At 44.9% G+C, this 23,540-nt stretch overlaps 2 protein-coding genes and 1 long non-coding RNA gene across 4 annotated transcripts in view; 2 read left to right on the top strand and 1 right to left on the bottom strand.

Annotated features, from left to right (window-relative positions):
- Positions 1–23,540, top strand: part of RMDN2 (regulator of microtubule dynamics 2) — a 157,588-nt gene that overhangs the window by 52,957 nt on the left and 81,091 nt on the right. For both annotated transcript variants that reach the window (XM_069769014.1, XM_069769016.1), the window contains one exon: positions 114–174. In XM_069769014.1, coding sequence (XP_069625115.1) covers positions 114–174 — 61 coding nt within the window. The remainder of the gene's footprint in view (positions 1–113; positions 175–23,540) is intronic.
- On the top strand, positions 8,048–10,548 carry LOC138681486 (uncharacterized). The gene is made up of 4 exons (XM_069769013.1): positions 8,048–8,182; positions 8,643–8,746; positions 8,840–8,986; positions 9,457–10,548. The coding sequence occupies exons 1-4, from the start codon at positions 8,066–8,068 to the stop codon at positions 10,376–10,378; spliced, it is 1,290 nt and encodes a 429-aa protein (XP_069625114.1). The 5' UTR covers positions 8,048–8,065; the 3' UTR covers positions 10,379–10,548.
- LOC138681488 (uncharacterized) lies at positions 11,442–12,719 on the bottom strand. The gene is made up of 3 exons (XR_011321920.1): positions 11,887–12,719; positions 11,632–11,782; positions 11,442–11,551 (listed from the first exon to the last, which is right to left on the bottom strand). It is a non-coding gene; the product is annotated as an uncharacterized lncRNA (long non-coding RNA).

Below are 23,540 nucleotides of genomic sequence, written 5' to 3'. Positions count from 1 at the left end.
AGTAGATCGCCACCTGCTGCTGGGCTGTAGTACTTGCTAGACAGTGAGCAACATGAAGGTATTGCTGTGTATGTGTATTAATGTTAATGATGATAATGCTTCTATTTTTACAGGGAAGAATGTTGCTGGTAAAGCTGTTGAATTAGATGACAAGAGTGCTGGAAGTCACAGATGGTGGGTAAATGGTCTCATCTCAGATTAATTGGATTTATAGTCATGCTTGTCTCACCTGAACTTTGTATCTTCATTAATAGAATTAATTTTGTAAGCATTTGGTTCAGACAACCCCTTTCCTATGTTCTTCTTTTTGTTAAAGAATTTTGGAAATCATTAATGCCAGGAAGAAGATATGTATGAAAAGAATAGTGATTAGGCCTTTTTTTATATACTGACGGTTCATATACGTGAATACACCAAGTTTTCATTTCATCCCCTTATTAAAAACATAGAGCTATAACTTTAGGAAGGCTTTTACAGAAGCATCAACCGACTCTAGTGCTGTATGTACATGGTTTTGGAACATGTCAGCATGGATGTGGATAATCTTCTAAGTACATGATATCGGTGTTTAAGCAAATGTTACTCCCTTAAGGACTGTGAAGGATAAATACATTTTCATTGAAATATGCATACCCCTACTTGAGTATGTATGTGTGTGAGAAGAGGTCACTTTGTATCCTGTGCCGTATTGTATTGCCTTAAAAGTTCACTGAACACCTTTGTACATGCGCTGCAAGCTACGATTCAGTTTAATTCATTTTCTATTAACTCAATCCTGATTTCCTAAAGTGCAAATTATATTAAGTATGTATTTTTCTGATTGTAGCACACATTATATATACTCTGCTCAAAAAAATAAAGGAAACACTTAAACAACAGAATATAACTCCAAGTAAATCAAACGTCTGTGAAATCAAACTGTCCACTTAGGGAGCAACACTGTTTGACAATCAATTTCACATGCTGTTGTGCAAATGGAATAGATAACAGATGGAAATTATTGGCAATTATCAAGACACACTCAATAAAGGAGTGGTTCTGCAGGTGGAGACCACAGACCACATCTCGGTACCAATGCTTTCTGGCTGATGTTTTGGTCACTTTTGAATGTTGGTTGTGCTTTCACACTCAGCATGAGACGGACTCTACAACCCACACAAGTGGCTCAGGTAGTGCAGATCATCCAGGATGTCACATCAATGCGAGCTGTGGCAAGAAGGTTTGCTGTGTCTGTCAGCGTAGTGTCCAGAGGCTGGAGGCGCTACCAGGTGACAGACCAGTACACCAGGAGACGTGGAGGGAGCTGTAGGAAGGCAACAACCCAGCAGCAGGACCGCTACCTCAGCCTTTGTGCAAGGAGGAACAGGAGGTGCACTGCTAGAGCCCTGCAAAATTACCTCCAGCAGGCCACAAATGTGCATGTATCTGCACAAATGGTTAGAAACTGACTCCATGAGAATGGTCTGAGTGCCCGACGTCCACAGATGGGGGTTGTGCTCACAGCCCAACACCGTGCAGGACTATTGGCATTTGCCAAAGAACACCAGGATTGGCAAATTCACCACTGGCGCCCTGTGCACTTCACTGTTGAAAGGAGGTTGACACTGAGCACATGTGACAGAGTCTGGTGACGCCGTGGAGAGCAATCTGCTGCCTGCAACATCCTTCAGCATGACTGGTTTGGCAGTGGGTCAGTAATGGTGTGGGGTGGCATTTCTTTGGAGGGCTGCACAGCCCTCCATGTGCTCGCCAGAGGTAGCCTGACTGCCATTAGGTACCGAGATGAGATCCTGAGACCCCTTGTGAGACAATATGCTGGTGCGGTTGGTCCTGGGTTCCTTCTAATGCAGGACAGTGCCAGACCTCATGTGACTGGAGTGTGTCAGCAGTTCCTGCAAGATGAAGGTATTGAAGCTATGGACTGGCTCGCCCGTTCCCCAAACCTGAATCCAATTAAACACATCTGGGACATCATGTCTCGCACCATCCACCAACGTCATGTTGCACGACAGACTGTCCAGGAGTTGGCGGATGCTTTAGTCCAGGTCTGGGAGAAGATCCCTCAGGAGACCATCCACCTCCTCATCAGGAGCATGCCCAGGCATTGTAGGGAGGTCATACAGACACATGGAGGCCACACACACACAACTGAACATCATTTCCTTGTCTTGAGGCATTTCCACTGATGTTGGATCAGCCTGTAATTTGATTTTCCACTTTGATTTTGAGTATCATTCCAAATCTCCATGGGATATTGATTTTGATTTACATTAATCATTTTTATGTTTTATTGTTCTCAACACATTTCACTATGAAATAAATAAAAATTTGCAACTGAAATATTTCATTCAGTGATATCTATGATGTGGTATTTTAGTGTTCCCTTTATTTTTTGAGCAGTGTATTTTATACTCGTTAAAACTTCCCTTGGATAGGGGATAATTTGCTGATCGCTGTGGCCCCAAAAATAGTGTTTTGCATTTTGCCATTTCACTGGAGCAGAGGCTCGAGCATGTGAAACTCCACTTCATTCATTCTCAATCGAGATGAGGGGAAAATCTGAGTGCCAGCACATCAGACAGCATGTTCTATTATACGTCTCACTCTTTCACATATATTATGACTATTCACCTGCTCGGATTCCATCAGTCCTCCAACCTAAACCTCCAAGTCAGTTGCATGTTTACTCATGCATTTGATCCTTCCTATGTGCAGATGATGATGATGAAACAGACAGCAATAATGGGGCCACGTATATTGGCGTCCTCTAGCAAACACAGCATATTCTAAAGTTTAGTATGATTTAAGGAAAGGTCACCCATCCGTAATCCAGCATATCCAGATAATAAGTATTACATCAGCAGGCTTCCTTGAACTTGCGGCACAGACAGATATGGAGCTGGTAGTGCAAAGAGTAGAAAAACCTTGACTTTTAACTAAAACGATCATCATTGTGTTTCAGCTACAGTAGAATGAGAATTAGTGATGACTGAGTATACTCGTTACTCCAGGTTTTCCGAGCATGCTCGGGTGATCTCAGAGTATTTGGGTGTGCTCGTGGATTTAGTTTCTGTCTCCGTAGCTGCATGATTTGCTGCTGCTAGACAGCCTGAATACATGTGGGGATTCCCTAACAAACAGGCAACCCCCACATGTGTTCAGGCTGGCTAGCAGATGCAAATCATGCAGCTACGGCGACAGAAACTAAATCTCAGAGCACATCCAAATACTTACCCAAGCATTGCTCGAGAAATCTCCAATAACGAGTATACTCGCTCATCACTAATGAGAATGTGATGTCACTGTACTGATCATATTAATAAGATGAGTGTCAGATGGGGGGGATGCGATAGTGCAACTATGAACATCTGAACATTTCTCTTAGTGATCAAACGTTGTGTCTGAGTGATCTGCCCAATCATTGCAGAAGCTGTCTAAGAGAGTCTGGTACTGCCCGGCAAACTGAATGACAGCTATTGAACAGAGAGCCTTTTTAGGAAGCTGCCTAGGAGAGTCTGGTACTACCTGGCCCACTGAATGATGACTATAGGACATGGAGCTTCTTTAAAAAAAAAAAAATGTGGGCTCCTTCCCAGCAGGCTACATCTGGCTCAACAACATCATGCTATTCAGTTTAGTGTCATGTAGGAGGCAGACACAGGTTTTAGACCTGTTTTTGCCTATATCATTTTACAGGAGATTGATAACTTCTTTCTCCTTTAAGTTTGATTAACAGTGAGATGGGCCACTAGGTTTCACCCCACTAGCATTGTAGAGAACAGCTTGTATTGGTGAGCCTGTGTCTTGTCTCATTGTGATGGGAGGACCATAGTGCTTTGATGCAGTCTGGGCACACTGTTCTTTACTTTTTGACTCCTGTTTGCCCGCTCCACAGAGCTTGGAGCAGACGATGGACACCGGACCACACCTCTTCAGGACAGTCAAGTTTGTCCCTCACTTTTGTCCTACATTGCGCTGGTGCCCATCCTTACAACTGCTCTTTGTAATATCTTCTCACTGGCTCACAGCACTTCCTTTGTCCTTTGGCAGCTCTGGTCAACTTTGATGTGACAAAGTTCCTCTATCGCTCTACTGTACTCTTGATGGCTTGTGGGACCATACAATCTTTGTGTGGTGCATATTATGAAAGCGGCTGTATCCTCTCTGTAATGTGATTGCGGTAGCGGACCTGATGGTTTTCTGACAGCTTTCTAAGGGGTCGGACCATCACGTTCCTTTTTCAGTGTAATAGATTGCTCATGGTTCTCTATCCACTCTCTCCCAGATGGTTCGTATTATCAAGCCGTGTACTCTCTGCTAATTCGCAAGCGAACCTATCTGTACTCTATTTCCAGAGAGAAAATGACCTTTGAACAGTGTTTTCTCTGTGTCTGATCATATTTCACAAACGAGCCACAGGGTACACAAACCTCTTCAAGGATATTTCAAATCAGCAAGCAAAGACCTTCCAGCTGGATAGTCAATATGCTGACCACTCTCCTGAGTGAGTAAGAAGAGCTTGAGGCCTTTCATCAATTTGTACTATGGAATCAAACCAGGCGGTGTACTTACCACTTCCCTCAGCTACCCAATACAACAAGCAAGATCCCTTGCAGGGTATACTGCGCTAGCAGAAAAAAACGTACTCTGGCCACTGTTGAGTGAGACCATCTGACTGAGACTTCTAAGCAACAGGTAGCACACAACCAATATTGACTGAACTCTGATCACCTCCCAGGGTGAGTGCCTCTCCGTAGGTGAGTGTCAACCTAGCCGAGATCCTCAGTAAGGCCTATAGCACAGGCGAACCAGATGTTACTCTGACCATTTTCTATTAACAAGTCAGTGCAATAAGCGAGGCATATCGTAGGGTGGATTGTGTACTCAATCGAGTGTCAAGGACGAGTAAGACCATCTAGCAGATAACACTTCTGTAGGTCACTTTGTGCTGAATGATCATGCAGTACTCTGGCCTTGTCCTTAGTGAGTCCTGCTGAAACCCCCAGTAGAGCATACAGTTATGCTCCTAGTTATTGGCAGCCATGAAGTTTAAGTACATAATATGGGGTATCTCCTCATAAAAATGGATCAAGTGAAACAATTTCTTTTGTATAGAGCACTCGAGTTAAATACAAAAGAGCAAATGATAAGCAATAATTTAAAACAAAAAAACAATGGGAAGGATAATAGAAAAACCTAAAGCTTGCTGTGACACTGGTATTACATTAAATTAGTATAGACAGACATTTTGACTCACCTGTGGTAAATCACAAATGAGAATCACCTGTCATTAATTATCAGTGCCCATGTGACATAGATTAGCCAATAAATGATGACTTCAGTGTTTTAAAAAACCACATGGGAGGCCCTGTTCCTTTTTCACAATGGTGACAACAAAGGAGCTGTCTGAGGAGGTCAGAACTTCTATTATTAGCAAATACAAGACTTCCAGTGGATATAAGGCCATATCCAAATACCTTGGTATTGCAGTTTCAACAGTGCACAATGTTAATAAGAAGTTTCCCAAACATGGAACCATCAAGAACCTCTCTGGACGTGGGAGAAAGAGGAAAATTGACAATAGAGGTCTTCGAAGGTTGGTGCAAATGATAGAAAAAATACCACGTCAAAGATCTGAAGGCCAACCTGGAACAGTCTGGGGTCATGATCTCCACAAGTACCATACGCCGCAGACTAAGGCTACCGTCACACTAGCAGTATTTGGTCAGTATTTTACATCAGTATTTGAATACCAAAACCAGGAGTGGAACAAATAGAGGAAAAGTATAATAGAAACATATGCACCGCTTCTGCATTTATCACCCACTCCTGGTTTTGGCTTACAATTACTGATGTAAAATACTGACCAAATACTGCTAGTGTAACTGCAGCCTAAACCAAACAGAGCTTTATGGGTGAAGGCCAAGGAAGAAACCATTGTTGAAGAAAAGGCAAAAAGGAATGACTGATCTTTGCCAAAGAGTACCTTAATGAACCACAATCCATCTGGAAAAATGTTCTGTGGATATATGAAACAAAAATAGAGCTTTTTGGTAATGCAAAGCAACAGTTTGTTTACAGACTGCTCAATGAAGCTTATAAGGAAAAGAACACGCTACCAACAGTTAAGCATGTTGGAGGATCTATAATGCTGTGGAGTTGCTTTGCTGTGTCTGGTACTGGAGTCCTTGACCGTATCAAGGAATCATGAATTCAGAGAATTATCAAGAGATTTTAGAGCGAAATGTCCTACCCAGTGTAAGAAAACTTGGTTTGATTCGAAGATCATGGGTCCTCCGACAAGACAATGACCCAAAGCACACATCCAAAAGTACACAGGAGTGGTTGAAAAACAAAAAATAGACTGTTTTAAAATGGCCAGCAATGAGTCCTGACCTCAATCGCATTGAAAATCTTTGAGGTGAGCAGAACCCTGCAAGCATTCAAAAGCTTGAACAAACAGCAAAGGAAGAGTAGGAGAAAATACCAGCTGAGCAGTGCAAGATACTTATAGATGGCTACAAGAAATGTTAGGAGGCTATCATGAATGCAAAAGGCTGTTCAACCAAGTATTACCGTATATACTCGAGTATAAGCCGAGATTTTCAGCCCAAAATTTTGGGCTGAGAGTGCCCCTCTCGGCTTATACTCGAGTCACGGTGGGCGGCAGGGTCGGCGGTTGAGGTGGAGAGGGCGTTGAGGCATACTCACCTAGTCCCGGCGATCCTGACGCTCCCCCTGCCCGTCACACGGTCTTCGGCGCTGCAGTTCTTCTCCTCTTCAGCGGTCACGTGGGACCGCTCATTAGAGAAATGAATACGCGGCTCCACCTCCCATAGGGGTGGAGCCGCATATTCATTTCTCTAATCAGCGGTGCCGGTGACCGCTGATAGAGGAAGAGGCTGTGGCACCGAAGACCGTGTGACAGGCAGAGGGAGCGGGACACCGGGAGCAGGTAAGTATGTAATATTCACCTGTCCGCGTTCCACACGCCGGGCGTCGCTCCATCTTCCCGGCGCCGCTCCATCTTCCCAGTGTCTCTCCGCTCTGACTGTGCAGGTCAGAGGACGCGATGACGCATATAGTGTGCGCGCCGCCCTCTGCCTGATCAGTCAGTGCGGAGAGACGCCGGGACCGGACGCTGGGAGCTGCAAGCAAGAAAGCTGAGTATGGCTTTTTTTTTTTTATTGCAGCAGCAATGGCACAGCTTTCTATGGCACATCAATGGGGCAATACTGAACGGCGCAGAGCACTATATGGCAGCTATGGAGCAATACTGAACGGCGCAGAGCACTATATGGCACAGCTATGGGACAATACTGAACGGCGCAGAGCACTATATGGGAGCTATGGAGCAATAATGAACGGTGCAGAGCACTATATGGCACAGCTTTATATGGCACATCTATGGGGCAATGATGAACAGTGCAGAGCACTATATGGCACAGCTTTATATGGCACATCTATGGGGCAATGATGAACGGTGCAGAGCACTATATGGCACAGCTTTATATGGCACATCTATGGGGCAATAATGAACAGTATGGAGCATTATATGTGGCACAGCTTTATATGGAGCATCTTATGGGGCAATAATGAATGGTTTGGAGCATCTATTTTTATTTTTGAAATTGACCGGTAGCTGCTGCATTTCCTACCCTAGGCTTATACTCGAGTCAATAAGTTTTCCCAGTTTTTTGTGGCAAAATTAGGGGGGTCGGCTTATACTCGGGTCGGCTTATACTCGAGTATATACGGTAATTAGGGGTGCCTTTAGGCTATGTTCACACGTTCAGGATTTCCATCCTTTTTTTTTCCTGACTGAAACCGCAGGTCTCTGCAGAAAACGCAGGTGCGTTTTTGGTGCGTTTTTGGTGCGTTTTTTGGTGCGTTTTTTAGTGCGTTTTTTAGTGCGTTTTTTGATGCAGTTTTGTCTGCAGATTGTCTGTGTTTGACAGAAATAAAGTTTACTGCAGTGGGGGGGGGAAAAAAAAAAAAAATGATGTCATTTCCTTGTCCAACCCTTTTCTTCTTCCATCCTCCATTTTGGAACTTACACATCAAAATGAGTGGACGTGCTGAGCGTCGTCCAGATGACAGCCCACGGATCCAGCTCCGCACGCCACACCGGATTGCGATCCTGGGGTTGATGCTTCTAATTTTGAATCGACATGCATGTCAGGTAAGCAGATGTCTGTTTGTTTTATATATTGGGTTATGGGTACTTGTCCACATTCTGGAAACGTTGTATGTTTGGCGCTGCGTGTGGCCGCAGCGCCAAACATGCAGCGTCCACATGTCAGCATACTGGAGGTGATGTCATGAAATCACGTGTCCACTGTGTGTCATCCGTCAGCCCTGCGACTCCGGACATGCTGCGCGTCTTTTATGATCACAGCATGTCTGTGTTCCTTGTTGTGAAACTGCGGCTCCGCAATGAATAAAAGAGGACCCTATACGTCGGGTGTGATGATGCTGGATTTGTACAATGAACACATCTGGCATCATTGCGTACTAGAATGGGGTGGGCCTTCCTGAATGTGGACACGTATCCTTACATAATCGACATTGTTTTCCTTGCATGTTTGATATATTTTTCTAATTGTTGTGTTTACGAAATATTTTTTTATTTTTCTATTTAGCGGCGGCAGAGAAGACGTGTGCAGAAACGATTGTGGGTGCACCCGCTTGTAGAAGACCGAACTGAGAAGGGGCACTTTCATGTGCTGTACAATTATTTGAGGAGGTAAGTAGAAATATATAGAATGACTAATTTACCTTTTTTGGCTAGCAATACTTGTGAAGTAACCCTTTTTTGTTGTTCTTTTGCAATTTTCAGATATCCTGAAAAATTTATATCGTTTTGTCGGTTACCAATTATTGCCTTTGACAGACTGCTTACCATCCTGGCACCCCATTTAACACTGCAAGACACGGTAATGAGGAAGTCCATCTCTGCTGAAGAAAGGCTGCTCATCACCTTGCGGTAAGTAACAATTTTTTGGGGGAATGTTGTTAGGTCTGTATTTTACTTGTGTGTGTGTCCAGTATGTGTGATTAAACCCACCCAGTCCTCTTGTTGGACAGGGGGCACACATACACACACACACGTGAGATACGGGCGAGTGTTGCATGGTAAACCCCGGCTCTGCCGCCTGCACTCTGGAGCGGAGTCTGCACCCACATACCAATACATGGAGCCGCACGCTCCACAACGGAGTGCATGCAGCAGGTCCGGGGATTACCATGCAACACTTGGTCATATCTCGCATGCGTGTGTGCACAAGTCCCATCAGGCCTTTTATTAATGTTTTTTACACCCTTTGTGTTGTGCTGGGTGTTAATGCCAGCATTATTGAATGGTGCTGGACGCATATAATAGCGGCCTTAACTTGTGACATGTTGTAATTACCTTTTTGTGTGACATTTCTAATTTTCTTTTTTGTTTCTTTTCAGATTTTTGGCCACAGGAGAGAGCTATACATCCCTGCACCTCCAATTTAGAGTTGGTAAATCTACCATCTCTAACATTGTGAGGTGTACATGTACCGTCATCTGGCAGAAGTTGCAGCCCATGGTGATGCCTTCCCCAACCGAGGAGACTTGGCTGCAGGTTGCAGCAGGCTTTCAGTCTGTGGCCAATTTCCCAAACTGCATAGGTGCAGTCGATGGTAAACATGTTCGGGTTCAGCAGCCACCACGATCAGGATCACGCTTCTTTAATTATAAGAAGTATTTTTCAGTGGTCCTGATGGCGGTGGCTGATGCCCATTACAAATTTGTTGCCATTGACGTTGGTGCCTATGGTAGTACTGGGGATTCTCGGGTGTTGCGAACGTCACAGATTGGGATGCAAATTCTTCGAGATGGCGGCACGCTCCCAGCCCCACGACCTTTGCCGGGTTCCACACATCCAGTGCCGTTCGTGATGGTATCGGATGAGGCGTTTCCCTTAACGACAACCCTGCTGCGCCCATACCCACGAAGGGGACTGGATGCCCGACGGAGGATTTTTAATTATCGGCTGAGTCGTGCACGCAGATATGTGGAATGCACCTTTGGGATCATGACTAGTCAGTGGAGGATCTTTCACACTGCCATTCAGTTGGACACAGACACCGTTGATGCTGTGATAAAGGCTTGCTGTGTACTCCACAACTATGCTCGTGAATACAACACTGACGTTGATGTGGAGTACCAGCAGCCAGTATTTAATCCAGTTGACAACGGGGGTCTGGGTAGGCCGTCCAACTCTGGTGTGCGTGTGAGAGAATCCTTCACTGACTACTTTATGAGTCCTGAAGGTGCCGTGCACTGGCAATACTCCTGTGCTGGTGTTGAGCAGCCTGACCAGCAGAGAAGGATGCATCTACACTGACCCCCCCAGAAATGTTGCCGACATCGCTGATAACAGTTTTGACAACATCCCGAAGAATGAGAAACGCCAGCAACCAACACAAAAGTTTGAAAAAAAAATTTTTTGTTTCATGTTACCAAAAAAACTGTGTTAAATAATTGATTGTAATATCAATAAAAAATCTATTTGGGTGTAATTAGTTTTTTTTTGTTTTTTTTGGCTACAAAAATTTTGGTGTTTTATGAAAATAATAGCAGTATGACGTATACAATTGTTAACACATCAACACATAAACCACTAATTGATAGCCCATAAACCCAGGATAGCGGCCTTGACCGCATTGTAATAAAGAAGAGAATATTATGTTTGAAATATAATATATTTAAAAGAACACAAATTCTTTGCAATATTTACAAAAGATTTTTCAATTAGAAAAAACCAAAAAAAAGCCCCTTTCAAAGCCAACCGGCAACTGGAGCTAAAAAACAAACCAAAAAAAACTCGGTGCCACTGAAAATTTTTGCCCATGTTCAATTCAGAAAAGTATATTCTGGAGAATAGAGGAAATTTGATCCCTCTGATTGATATGGTGCTCCCCCCATATGCTGCGAACTTCCTCTATCTCCAGAAGTAACTTGGCTGTGGGCCAAATACTGGGGTCTGGTAGCTGGTGTTTCCGGTGTTCGGTGTCGGGGCCTGAAAAGTCCCAACACCCCCATCAGAACTTCATTGTATGGAGATATCGGAGCAGGGTCCTCCAGAGCAGTGAGGGACATCTGGACCATGGACATGAAAAGAGATTGTCTATCCGGTGGCAGGGAGCGTGTTTTTCTTGCCACAGTTAGTGCGAAGGAGTCGCAGTGGTCATCAGAACTAGATTTTTTTAATAGATCTAACGTGTCGCAAGCGATTTGGACAGTTTGGTCATCTTGGTTTTTCTTTGTTTTTTTTTTTTTTTTCTCTGCTGCCACCGGATAGACAGCTCTCTTCTCCACCCTCACAGCTTCTGCGGAATCAGATGCTTCAGCAGCTGCTGAACTAGATGTTGATGCAGCAGCTGCTGAAGTGGATGCTGATTCAACAGAAGCTGTGGGAGTGGAGGTAGAGATGGTCCCTCCCACTCCAGAGGAACTGCCTGCTCCATCCTCTTTGTCGCTGTCCTCCAAATCAGCTACCGACATGTTTCCTTCCGTCCTGTTGGAGAAAAAAAAAACATCAATTTTTCGCACAACATATTATATTTAAATAATCATGTGTAGTGGATTTTAACTTACTTTCTCAATGTCCTACTGGACACAAGAAACTGCAGCTCTTCGCTAAATGGAAATTTACTTTTGCTCGGCGAAGAGCCACTCTTAGAACATTCGTTCAGGAACTTCGTGAAACGGTCTCTGATTGAGCGCCAACGTTTCCTCACATCGTTATCTACCAAAAAAGGTTACAAAATACAACAACATTTTTTGTGAGATCTAAACAAATTATATTTTTAATATACTCAAGGTTTACTAAATAAATTTAATTAAAATTACCAATTTGCTGCTGTGTACTCCCTGGATACTTGTCCCAATCTGGGATAAGGTCTCGTACAATTTTGGTCCAGGCTAGTTCCCGGAAATATTTATCCTTGTAGGATTCATCGGCTGGGTCCCACAAGGCCGGATAATCCCGAACCTACAATAAATACAATAGTGTCATCTCATAATCTATAGCGCGACCAAGTAATGTTACACAATTGCTGGAAATATTTCAAAGTAACCCCTAATAACTGAACACAAGCACAAACTGAAAACACAAACACCAATAAAAACGCTTGTGTGCAGTTGTTTTACCACTAGCTCTGTCGCCGTCAATCCTGAGTGGTTCGTGCGACAATCAACAACATTCATTAAAAAACACACTATAAACTGAAATAGTTAGGGTAGGGTTAGGGCTCATAACCCTAAGCACTCTACCCCAAAAGGGATCCTAAACATAACACAACCACAAAAGGGATCCTAACCCTAACCCTACAGGGATCCTAACCCTAACCCTACAGGGATCCTAACCCTAACCCTAAAGGGATCCTAACCCTAACCCTACAGGGATCCTAACCCTAACCCTAACCCTACAGGGATCCTAACCCTAACCCTACAGGGATCCTAACCCTAACCCTACAGGGATCCTAACCCTAACCCTAACCCTACAGGGATCCTAACCCTAACCCTACAGGGATCCTAACCCTAACCCTACAGGGATCCTAACCCTAACCCTACAGGGATCCTAACCCTAACCCTACAGGGATCCTAACCCTAACCCTACAGGGATCCTAACCCTAACCCTAACCCTACAGGGATCCTAACCCTAACCCTAACCCTACAGGGATCCTAACCCTAACCCTACAGGGATCCTAACCCTAACCCTAACCCTACAGGGATCCTAACCCTAACCCTAACCCTACAGGGATCCTAACCCTAACCCTACAGGGATCCTAACCCTAGCCCTACAGGGATCCTAACCCTAACCCTACAGGGATCCTAACCCTAACCCTAACCCTACAGGGATCCTAACCCTAACCCTACAGGGATCCTAACCCTAACCCTACAGGGATCCTAACCCTAACCCTAACCCTACAGGGATCCTAACCCTAACCCTACAGGGATCCTAACCCTAACCCTACAGGGATCCTAACCCTAACCCTACAGGGATCCTAACCCTAACCCTACAGGGATCCTAACCCTAATCCTAACCCTACAGGGATCCTAACCCTAACCCTACCTTAAAGCTATTGTAAGGTGGCATTAAGCACGGTTAGTAATGGCGAGGCGTCAATAAGACGCCGATCAATTATTAATCCTAATAAGGTTTACTATAATATATGTGGACCCCCCTAAAAAAAAAATGTGTTGGGGTCCCCCTATATTTTTAGGCCAGAAAGGCTAAGCAGACAGCTGTGGGCCAATATTTGACGCCCGGGAAGGGGTTAAAATACCCATGGCTGTTCCCAGGCTATGAATATTAACCCACAGCTGTCTGCGTAGCCTTTCTGGCACTAAAATATAGGGGGCCCCGAAAAAAAAAACGTGTTGGGGTCCCCCTATATTTTTAGGCCAGAAAGGCTAAGCAGACAGCTGTGGGCCAATATTTGACGCCCGGGAAGGGGTTAAAATACCCATGGCTGTTCCCAGGCTATGAATATTAACCCACAGCTGTCTGCGTAGCCTTTCTGGCACTAAAATATAGGGGGCCCCGAAAAAAAAACGTGTTGGGGTCCCCCTATATTTTTAGGCCAGAAAGGCTAAGCAGACAGCTGTGGGCCAATATTTGACGCCCGGGAAGGGGTTAAAATAACCATGGCTGTTCCCAGGCTATGAATATAAGCCCACGGCTGTCTGCGTAGCCTTTCTGGCACTAAAATATAGGGGGCCCCGAAAAAAAAACGTGTTGGGGTCCCCCTATATTTTTAGGCCAGAAAGGCTACGCAGACAGCCGTGGGCTTATATTCATAGCCTAGGAAAGGGGCCATGGATATTTGCCCCCCCCTGGCTACAAATATAAGCCCGCAGCCGCCCCGGAAAAGGCGCATCAAAAAGATGCGCCAATTCCGGCACTTAGCCCCTCTCTTCCCACTCCCGTGTAGCGGTGGGATATGGGGTAATGAGGGGTTAATGCCACCTTGCTATTGTAAGGTGGCATTAAGCCCGGTTAATAATGGAGAGGCGTCAATGAGACGCCTATCCATTATTAAGCCAATGAAAGGGTTAAAAAAAAAAACACAAACACTAGAAAAAATATTTTAATGAAATAAAGACACCCACTTTTTGACAATTCTTTTATTGCACGCTCAATCCATCCTGAAGACCCTCGACCTGAAAAAAAGGCAAAACAAAAAAACAAATTCATACTCCCTGGCCCTGTCCGCAGAAATCCATCGAGGGTCCCACGAAGATCTTCCATGGAGAACAGACACATCCAGAGATGTGTCTGCTCTCCACGGCTGCAGCAACACACTGACAGGAGCCATAGTTCCTGTCGGTGTGTCACTGCGCATGCGCGAGCGAGTTTACCGGCGGTCATTGACCCCGGTACTCTCGCTTAACGGCAGTGCTGCGTGGGAAAGTTCAACGCAGCTGTACTGCCGTTAACCGAGACGCCGGCGCCATTGAGCTCCGGGACAGTACGCGATACACTGCTAGGAGCTTCGCTCCTGGCAGTGTATCACCGGAGAGCAGGAGATCGGCGTGGGACACTCGGTTATGGATTCTGCGGACAGGGAGTATGGATTTGCTTTATTATTTTGGGATTTTTTCATTGAGGATCGAGGGCTTCGCCTACAAGTGTGGTGTATGGTGAGTATATACTCTATGTTATGTGTTGTATGTACTGTACTGTGTGTCATGTTTGTGTATTGTGTGTTTGTGTTTGGTGTGAACTTTAGTATTGTGCTAAGTCGCCGGACACAGGGACAACTCTCCCATCCTAAATACCGGATGGGAGTAGTAGTCCGATACGGCGACTTAGCACAATAGAGGCATATCGTCGCATGGGGACGGACACACAGACTTACCAAATCAATCAGACGCCCGACATCGATCCCCATGCGACGGTATGCCTCCATAGTGACAGTCTCTTCGTGATACAGTCGGGACAACACTCGCCGCCCACGGACTTCCGCCCACGCACTTCCTCCCGCTTCCCCGAACTTCCTGCAGCAGCGGTTCTGCACATCAAACCGCAGTAAAACACGCAGATATATTTTTGATCTGCGTGTTTTACTGCGATTTTGACCTCACAATGGAGGTCTATGGGTGCAGAACCGCTGCGGTTCAGGAAGAAGAATTGACATGCTCCTTCTTTTTTCCGGGAGCTATTCAGCGCGGCTTTTTTTTTACAATTTCCGGACCATGTGCACAGTGTGTCCTGTTTTCCATAGGGTACAGTGTACTGTACCCTGCATGGAAAACAGCTGCGGAACCGCAGCGGCAAAACCGCCGCGGTTCCGCGGTAAAAAACGCACTGTGTGAACATGGCCTTAGTGTTGCACATGCTATTCATTTTGTTTCTTTTTTAAAATTGCAACATGCAAGTTGAAAAACAAAGTTTTCTTGTTGTATTATTTTGGACCACTAATTAAAAAATCCTGAGAATATAACTTTGGTACGTTTACATTTATTTTTGAAGATAGTGTAGAGCAGATGTCTCAAACTGCATTCATCCAGGGCTGCAAACAGGTCATGTTTTCAGCATTTCCTTGTATTGCACAGGTGATAATTTAATCACCTGGAGAGAATGATTCCAGCACCTTGTTCAGCGCTAAGGAAATCTTGAAAACACGCATGGTTTGAGGCCCTCGAGGAATGCAGTTTGAGACCCCTGGTGAAAAAAATGATGGGGTGCCAATAATGATGATGAGCAGTGTACTTAACAAGTAAACTAAGCAGATCTCTGACCACGTCCTAGAGCAGACCTGGGCAAGATGCGGCCCGCGGGCCGCATCCGGCCCGCCTGATGATTTTAAACGGCCCGGCACCGCTCCAGCCGCCAGACGCTTCTGAGCAGCCCATGATTAAGATGGCCGCCGGAGTGCATTGGTCATTTGATTGCACCCTGCCATACCCACTGACTCCGCCCGCTGTGTGATGCGTTGATCATATGGGGCCCCATGTGATCTTGCATCGGCGGTCAGGGCGGCGGTCAGGGTGACGCTGGTGGGTGGGCGGGGCGGTGCTCACTGGCCGGCCCTGTACATCACGTGCGTACGTCACTCCAGCACCGCGCGAGATGTACTGCGGTGAAAGTTGCTGGCTGGCGGTCTCCTTCGGGTGAGGGTGAGTATCCGCGCGGTCGGGGGGAGAGGGGGTCCCTGTGTTGCTGGGGAGTGTGAGGGAGGGGGACTACTACATGGGGCTACCGCGGCTATCACATACTGGGGGTGCAGGGCAGGGGGGATTGCTATCAGTGGGGATCATCTACAAGGGATGGCTACATTAAGGGATACTACATATTGGGCCCCAATATGTAGTATCCCTTAATGTAGCCATCCCTTGTAGGTGATCCCCACTGATAGCAATCCCCCTGCCCTGCCCCCCCCCTCCCCCCCCAGTATGTGATATCCCGCACTTTAGGTAGTATTGGGCCCCAATATGTAGTATCCCTTAATGTAGCCATCCCTTGTAGGTGATCCCCACTGATAGCAATCCCCCTGCCCTGCCCCCCCCCCCCCAGTATGTGATATCCCGCACTTTAGGTAGTATTGGGCCCCAATATGTAGTATCCCTTAATGTAGCCATCCCTTGTAGGTGATCCCCACTGATAGCAATCCTCCCTGCCCATAATTGGGGGTTACATGGAGAATACTACCTAAAGTGGGGGATATCACGTACTGGGGGGGGGGGGGGGCAGGAAGAATAATCTTTTGGCCGACATTTATGATCCCTGATCTTCCCATTAAATCACCTGAAACACAAGTTATGGCGGACCAGCTTAGAGCCTATGTTATATAGGGGACGCTGCCATATAGTGCAGTCACCGGATACCCAGGGCGACAAGGGGGTGCAGGATACACAGGGGTGCAGGATACACAGAGAGACACAGGGGTGCAGGATACACAGAGAGACACAGGGGTGCAGAATACACAGGGTGACAATAATTGGGGGCTACATGGAGAATACTACCTAAAGTGGGGGATATCACATACTGGGGGGGGCAGGGCAGGGGGGATTGCTATCAGTGGGGATCACCTACAGGGGATGGCTACATTAAGGGATACTACATATTGGGGGCTACATGGAGAATACTACCTAAAGTGGGGGATATCACATACTGGGGAGGGGGGAGTTTAACATACTGTTTGTTTATGAAAAGATAGAATATGACATATGTATACTATTGGGTAAAAATTAGTTAATTATATTAGTCCGGCCCTCTAAAACCATCCCAATTTCTCATGCGGCCCCATGGCAAAATTAATTGCCCACCCCTGTCCTAGAGTGAGCCAGACCTACCGAGACCTCTCAGTTTGGCAAAGCTTCAAGATTTCTGGTTCCCTCCTCTAACTTCCAGCCATAATCTTTTCCTCTGAAAGAGACCTCGGAGCTTAGTGTATCCCTCACGCAGTCCAGGTATCTTGGCTCCAGCTTTTTGTGCTGAGTGAGGATAGCTCCCTTATGGTTCGTCATTTCGTTCATTAGCAAGGACCTTTCCTCTAATTCCAAAAGCTGAGGAAATGCTTATGTAGCTAGTCTTTTTACCTTGCTGTGAGGGATAGTGGCTGGTCACACTCTGACTTTTGTAGTCAATTGGAGTCCTATGGTGAGGTCAGCTCGTATCCTCTTCATGACCATCTGGCCTTCTAATTTGGTTTAAAGTCATTTTTGTGCTGGTAGTCTCTCTTCAAGCTGGTCTCCACATTGATTTGTGTGGGACACTCATTAGAGTCAAGTTCTTTGAGGGCTTAGCTCTAAATCTTCACTGTGCTGCTACGCTAGTCTTTTTTGGATATAGGGTGGTTTATAAATGTACTTTCGAAAACTTCGTTAAAAAAAGGAGGAGCTGAAACATTGCACCTGTGAATATGCGAATTAAAATACAATCTTGAGTTAAAAATATTTTACTGATTTTTCACATTTCTTTAAATACTCAACCAAAGTTTTTTGCAAAATGTTTTTTTTCCTATGCAACCGAAAGCTTTTATTGTTTTGCTACTAAGTAAATGGCACAGATGCCAGATGACTGCCAGGAGCAGATGCATTTTTGTTGATGTTGGTCAATAGTTTTCTAAATTAATTATTTACAGTCATTGTTATAAATTTGAGAATGAGCTCAGTGATTTAGCCATAACTGTCTTAAGTTTGTTGATAATGTAAATATTAATTCATATTTTTTAATTAATTCATACACGTAAATTATAGCTGTTTATGGTATTTCATGTCATGATATCCTTGGTAAATTCAAAAGGTTGCAACATTTTAGGAGGCCTTATATTCCATAAAGGATGGGTTGTTTAAGCCTATAGTTATCGGTGAATGAATTAATGAATGGTCTGCTCTTTAGAGTGTAATATATTTACAATGAGCTATACAGCACTTGTACGCTCACAAAGAGCCCATTATACCATGTACATGTCACATGGCTGTTCTTTCCCTAGCGAGACTTACGGTACTTTAATATGGGAAATAGCACAGTGAAATAGTAATAATTAGTTAAATTACAGACTACGGACCAGTTTCTGGATATTCTATCTGGGATCTGACGTTACAATTAAAAGACTTTAATACCTATAAGAAGACAAGCTGTTATAAGGTGTTGGATACCTTACAACAACAGTTCTGCTACTTAGGAAATTATGGGGAAACTGGGAACCTGTAAAATTAGACATGCTTCACAAGCCAGCCCCCTTCCACTAATGTGGACTTGGGTTTCATATGCCCCCAACCATACAAATAAGATGTCTACATTTCAGGTGCATGTACAAACCGCATATAGAGGTGCTTCTCACTAAATTAAAATATCATCAAAAAGTTTTTCAATTCTACAATACAAAAAGTGAAACTCGTATATTATATAGTCACTACAAACAGAGTGATCTATTTCAAGTGTTTATTTTGATGATTATGGCTTACAGCCAATGAAAACCCAAAAGTCATTATATCAGTATATTATAATACTTTATAACACCAGCTTGAAAAATGATTTAAAAATCTGAAATATTGGCCTACTGAAATGCATGTTCAGTAAATGCCCTCAATACTTGGTCGGGGCTCTTTTTGTATCAATTACTGCATCAATGCGGCGTGGCATGGAGGCGCTCAGCCCGTGGCACTGCTGAGATGTTATGGAAGCCCAGGTTGCTTTGATAGCTCCAAAAAGTTTTTCGGCAGAGGCAAGCATGAAGTTCTCTAAAATATCCTGGTAGATGCCTGCGCTGACTTTGGTCTTGATAAAACACAGTGGACCTACACCAACAGATGGCATGGCTCCCCAAACCATCACTGATTGTGGAAACTTTACTTTAGACCTCAAGCAGCTTGGTTTGTGGCCTCTCCACTTTTCCTCCTGACTCTGGGACCTTGATTTCCAAATGAAATGCAAAATTTACTTTCATCTGAAAACAACACCTTGCACCACTGAGCAAAAGTCCAGTTCCTTTTCTCCTTGGCCCAGGTGAGATGTTCTTGTCATTGTCTACTGGTCATAAGTGGCTTGATACAAGGAATGCGACACTTGTAGCCCATGTCATGAAAACCTCTGTGTGTGGTGGCTCTTATCTACAGCATTACAGAATGCTGTAGATAAGCCCCTAATGGCCGTGGCCACAGTTTATAGGGCCAAAATTAGGTGACAGATTCCCTTTAACCTCTTTCTACCATTGGACGTGCTATTCCGTCCATGTGGGGTGGGCCCTACTTCCCATGGACGGAATAGTATGTCCAGCGCGATCAGCCGCGCTCACGGGGGGAGCGCGGCCGATCGCGGCCGGGGGTCAGCTGACTATCGCAGCTGACATCCGGCACCATGTGCCAGGAGCGGTCACGGACCGCTCCAGGCACATTAACCCCCAGAACGCTGCGATCAAAGATGATCGCAGCGTTCCGGCGGCATAGGGAAGCGTCGCACAGGGAGGGGGCTCCCTGCGTGCTTCCCTGAGACCCTCGGAGCAACGCGATGTGATTGCGTTGCTCCAAGGGTCTCCTACTTCCTCCTCCCTGGAGGCCTGTATCCAAAATGGCCACAGGGTGCCTTCCGGGTCCTGCAGGGAGGTGACTTGCAAGCGCCTGCGCCGGGAAGCCTTCCTGCAGTGCCTGTCAGATCGTTGATCTGACACAGTGCTCTGCAAAGTGTCAGATCAGTGATCTGTCACTATAATGTGATGTCCCCCCCTGGGGCAATGTAAAAAAGTTTAAAAAAAAATATTCACATGTGTTTAAAAAAAAAAAAAAACCCATTCTGATGACACTGGGGTTGAGCCTACGTTGGGTGGGGTGCGGGGAGGTGGGAGGCGAAACTCAAAACGGAGCAAAGTATAGTCCTGACTTGTAAATGTACTGCAGCTTACCATAAAGTAAAGTGCAGAATCTCATTTCCTTCCCCATTTTCCCTCTTTTATGTCCCCCATGTTCTTGTCTCGTCATATCTGTATTTTCGAATTTGAGTTAATATATGTATGGTTTTTCCTCTTTGTTTAGATTTAAGCTTATTGAACTCCCTTGTAAGGGAATCTGTTGTTCAATTGCTATGTTATTGAAAATAAAAAGTTATTGAAACTAAAAAAAAAAAAACCCAAATAAAGAAAAAATATATATTATTATTATTATTATTATTATTATTATTATTATTATTATTATTATTATTACACCATTTATTCCATGACGCTTTACATGTGAGGAAGGGTATACATAAAAAAAACCAGGTATAATAATCTTGAACAATACAAGTCACAACTGGTACAGGAGGAGAGAGGACCCTGCCCGCGAGGGCTCACAATCTACAAGGGATGGGTGAGGATACAGTAGGTAAGGATAGAGCTGGTCGTGCAGTGGTTTGGTCGATCGGTGGTCACTGCAGGTTGTAGGCTTGTCGGAAGAGGTGAGTCTTCAGGTTCTTTTTGAAGGTTTCGATGGTAGGTGAAAGTCTGATATGTTGTGGTAGAGAGTTCCAGAATAGGGGTGATGCGAGAGAGAAATCTTGTATGCGATTGTGGGAAGAGGAGATAAGAGGGGAGTAGAGAAGGAAATCTTGTGAGGATCGGAGGTTGAAGGAAAGTACCGGGAGACAAGGTCACAAATGTATGGAGGAGACAGGTTGTGGATGGCTTTGTATGTCATGGTTAGGCTTTTGTACTGGAGTGTCTGGGTAATGGGGAGCCAGTGAAGGGAATGAGAAAGGGGAGAGGCCGGGGAATAGCGGGGGGACAGGTGGATTAGTCAGGCAGCTGAGTTTAGAATAGATTGGAGGGGTGCGAGAGTGTTCGAGGGGAGGCCACAGAGCAGGAGGTTACAGTAGTTGAGGTGGGAGATGATGATGGCATGGACTAGGGTTTTTGCAGATTCTTGGTTTAGGAATGTACGGATCCGTGAAATATTTTTGAGTTAAAGGCGGCAGGAAGTGGAAAGGGCTTGAATATGCGGTTTGAAGGAGAGATCAGTGTCAAGGATTACCCCGAGACAGCGAGCTTGTGGGACTGGAGAGAGTGGGCAGCCGTTTACTGTAATAGATAGGTTCGTTGGAGGGGTCGCGTGAGATGGGGGAAGACAAAGAATTCTGTTTTGTCCATGTTAAGTTTTAGAAATCTAGCGGAAAAGAAGGATGAAATAGCGGATAGACTTTGAGGGATTCTGGTTAGTAGGGTGGTGATATCTGGTCCAGAGATAGAGATCTGTGTGTCGTCAGCATAGAGATGATATGAGCTGTCCCAGGCCAAAAGTGTGCATGGAGAAGAGCAGGGGCCCTAGAACTGAACCTTGCCGGACTCCGACAGATAGGGGGCAAGGTGAGGAGGTGGTGTGTGAATGGGAGACGTTGAATGTTCGGTCAGTTAGGCATGATGAGATCCAGGATAGGGCCAAGTCTGTGATGCCAAGGGATGAGAGTATCTGTGGTAATAGGGAATGGTCCACTGTGTCAAAGGCAGAAGACAGGTCCAGGAGGAGGAGGATAGAGTGGTGTCGCTTGCTCTTGGCGGTTAATAGGTCAATGGTGACCTTAGTTAGGGCGGTTTCAGTGGAGTGGTGTGACCAGAACTGATTGTAAGCGTTCAAAAGGGAGCAGGAAGATAGATGGGAGGACAGTTCAAGATGGACGTGTTGTTCCAGTAGTTTTGAGGCATAGGGGATAAGTGATATAGGGCGATAGCTAGATACAGAGGATGGGTCAAGTGAGGGCTTTTTGAGGATAGGTGTGATTGAGGCATGGTTAAAGCTTGAGGGGAAAACACCAGTTGTTAGTGATAGGTTGAAGTGATGGGTTAAAGTTGGGATGAAGACTGTGGCGAGGTTTGGGATGAAGTGGGAAGGGATCGGTTCAAGTGCACAGGTGGTGAGATGCGATCTTGAGAGTAGAGTGGAGAGTCGATCTTCTGTAATAATATATTGTTCCAATAAATACATTTCTTTAAATAAAAAAAAAAACATAAAAGTACACATATTTAGTATCGCCACGCCCGTAACAACCCGAACTATAAAACTGTCCCACTAGTTAACCCCTCCAGTGAAAAAAAAAAAAAGAGGCAAAAAACGACGCTTTGTCATACCGCCAAACAAAAAGTGGAATAACACGAGATAAAAAAGACGGATATAAATAACCATGGTGCCGCTGAAAAAGTCATCTTGTCCCGCAAAAAACGATCCGCCATATAGCCTCAGCAACGAAAAAATAAAGTTATAGTCCACAGAATAAAGCGATGCAAAAATAATTTTTTATATAAAATAGTTTTTATCGTATAAAAGCGGCAAAACATAAAAAAATGATAGAAATGAGGTATCGTTGTAATCGTTCTGACCCGAAAAATCAAACTGCTTTATCAATTTTGCCAAACGCGGAACATTATAAGCGCCCCCCCCTCCCCCTTTCCCCCCCAAATAGAACTTCATGAATAGCTGGTTTTTGTTCATTCTACATCACAAAAATCGGAATAAAAAGCGATCAAAAAATGTCACGTGCCTGAAATTGGTACCAATAAAATCTTCAACTTGTCCTGCGAAAAACAAGACCGGACATGACTCTGTGGACCAAAATATGGAAAAATTATAGCTCTCAAAATGTCGAGACGCAAAAACTATTTTTTGCAATCAAAAGCGTCTTTAAGTGTGTGACGGCTGCCAATCATAAAAATTCGCTAAAAAATTCCGCTATAAAAGTAAATCAAACCCCCCATCATCACCCCCTTAGTTAGGGAAAAATAATAAAATTTTGAAAAATGTATTTATTTCCATTTTCCCGTTAGGGTTGGGGCTAAAGTTAGGGTTAGGGCTACAGTTATGGTTGGGGTTAGGGTTGGGGCTAAAGTTAGGGTTAGGATTGGGGCTAAAGTTAGGGTTGGGGCTAAAGTTAGGGTTGGGGTTAAAGTTAGGGTTCGGATTACATTTACGGTTGGGATTAGGGTTGGGGTGGTTAGGGTTGGGATGGATTATGGGTGTGTTTGGGTTAGGGTTTAGTTAGAATTGGGGGGGTTCCTCTGTTTAGGCACATCAGGGGCTCTCCAAACGCGACA

This window comes from Ranitomeya imitator, chromosome 5, assembly GCF_032444005.1.
Source record: "Ranitomeya imitator isolate aRanImi1 chromosome 5, aRanImi1.pri, whole genome shotgun sequence".
NCBI lineage: Eukaryota > Metazoa > Chordata > Amphibia > Anura > Dendrobatidae > Ranitomeya > Ranitomeya imitator.
This window is presented reverse-complemented; position numbering and strand designations above follow the sequence as displayed.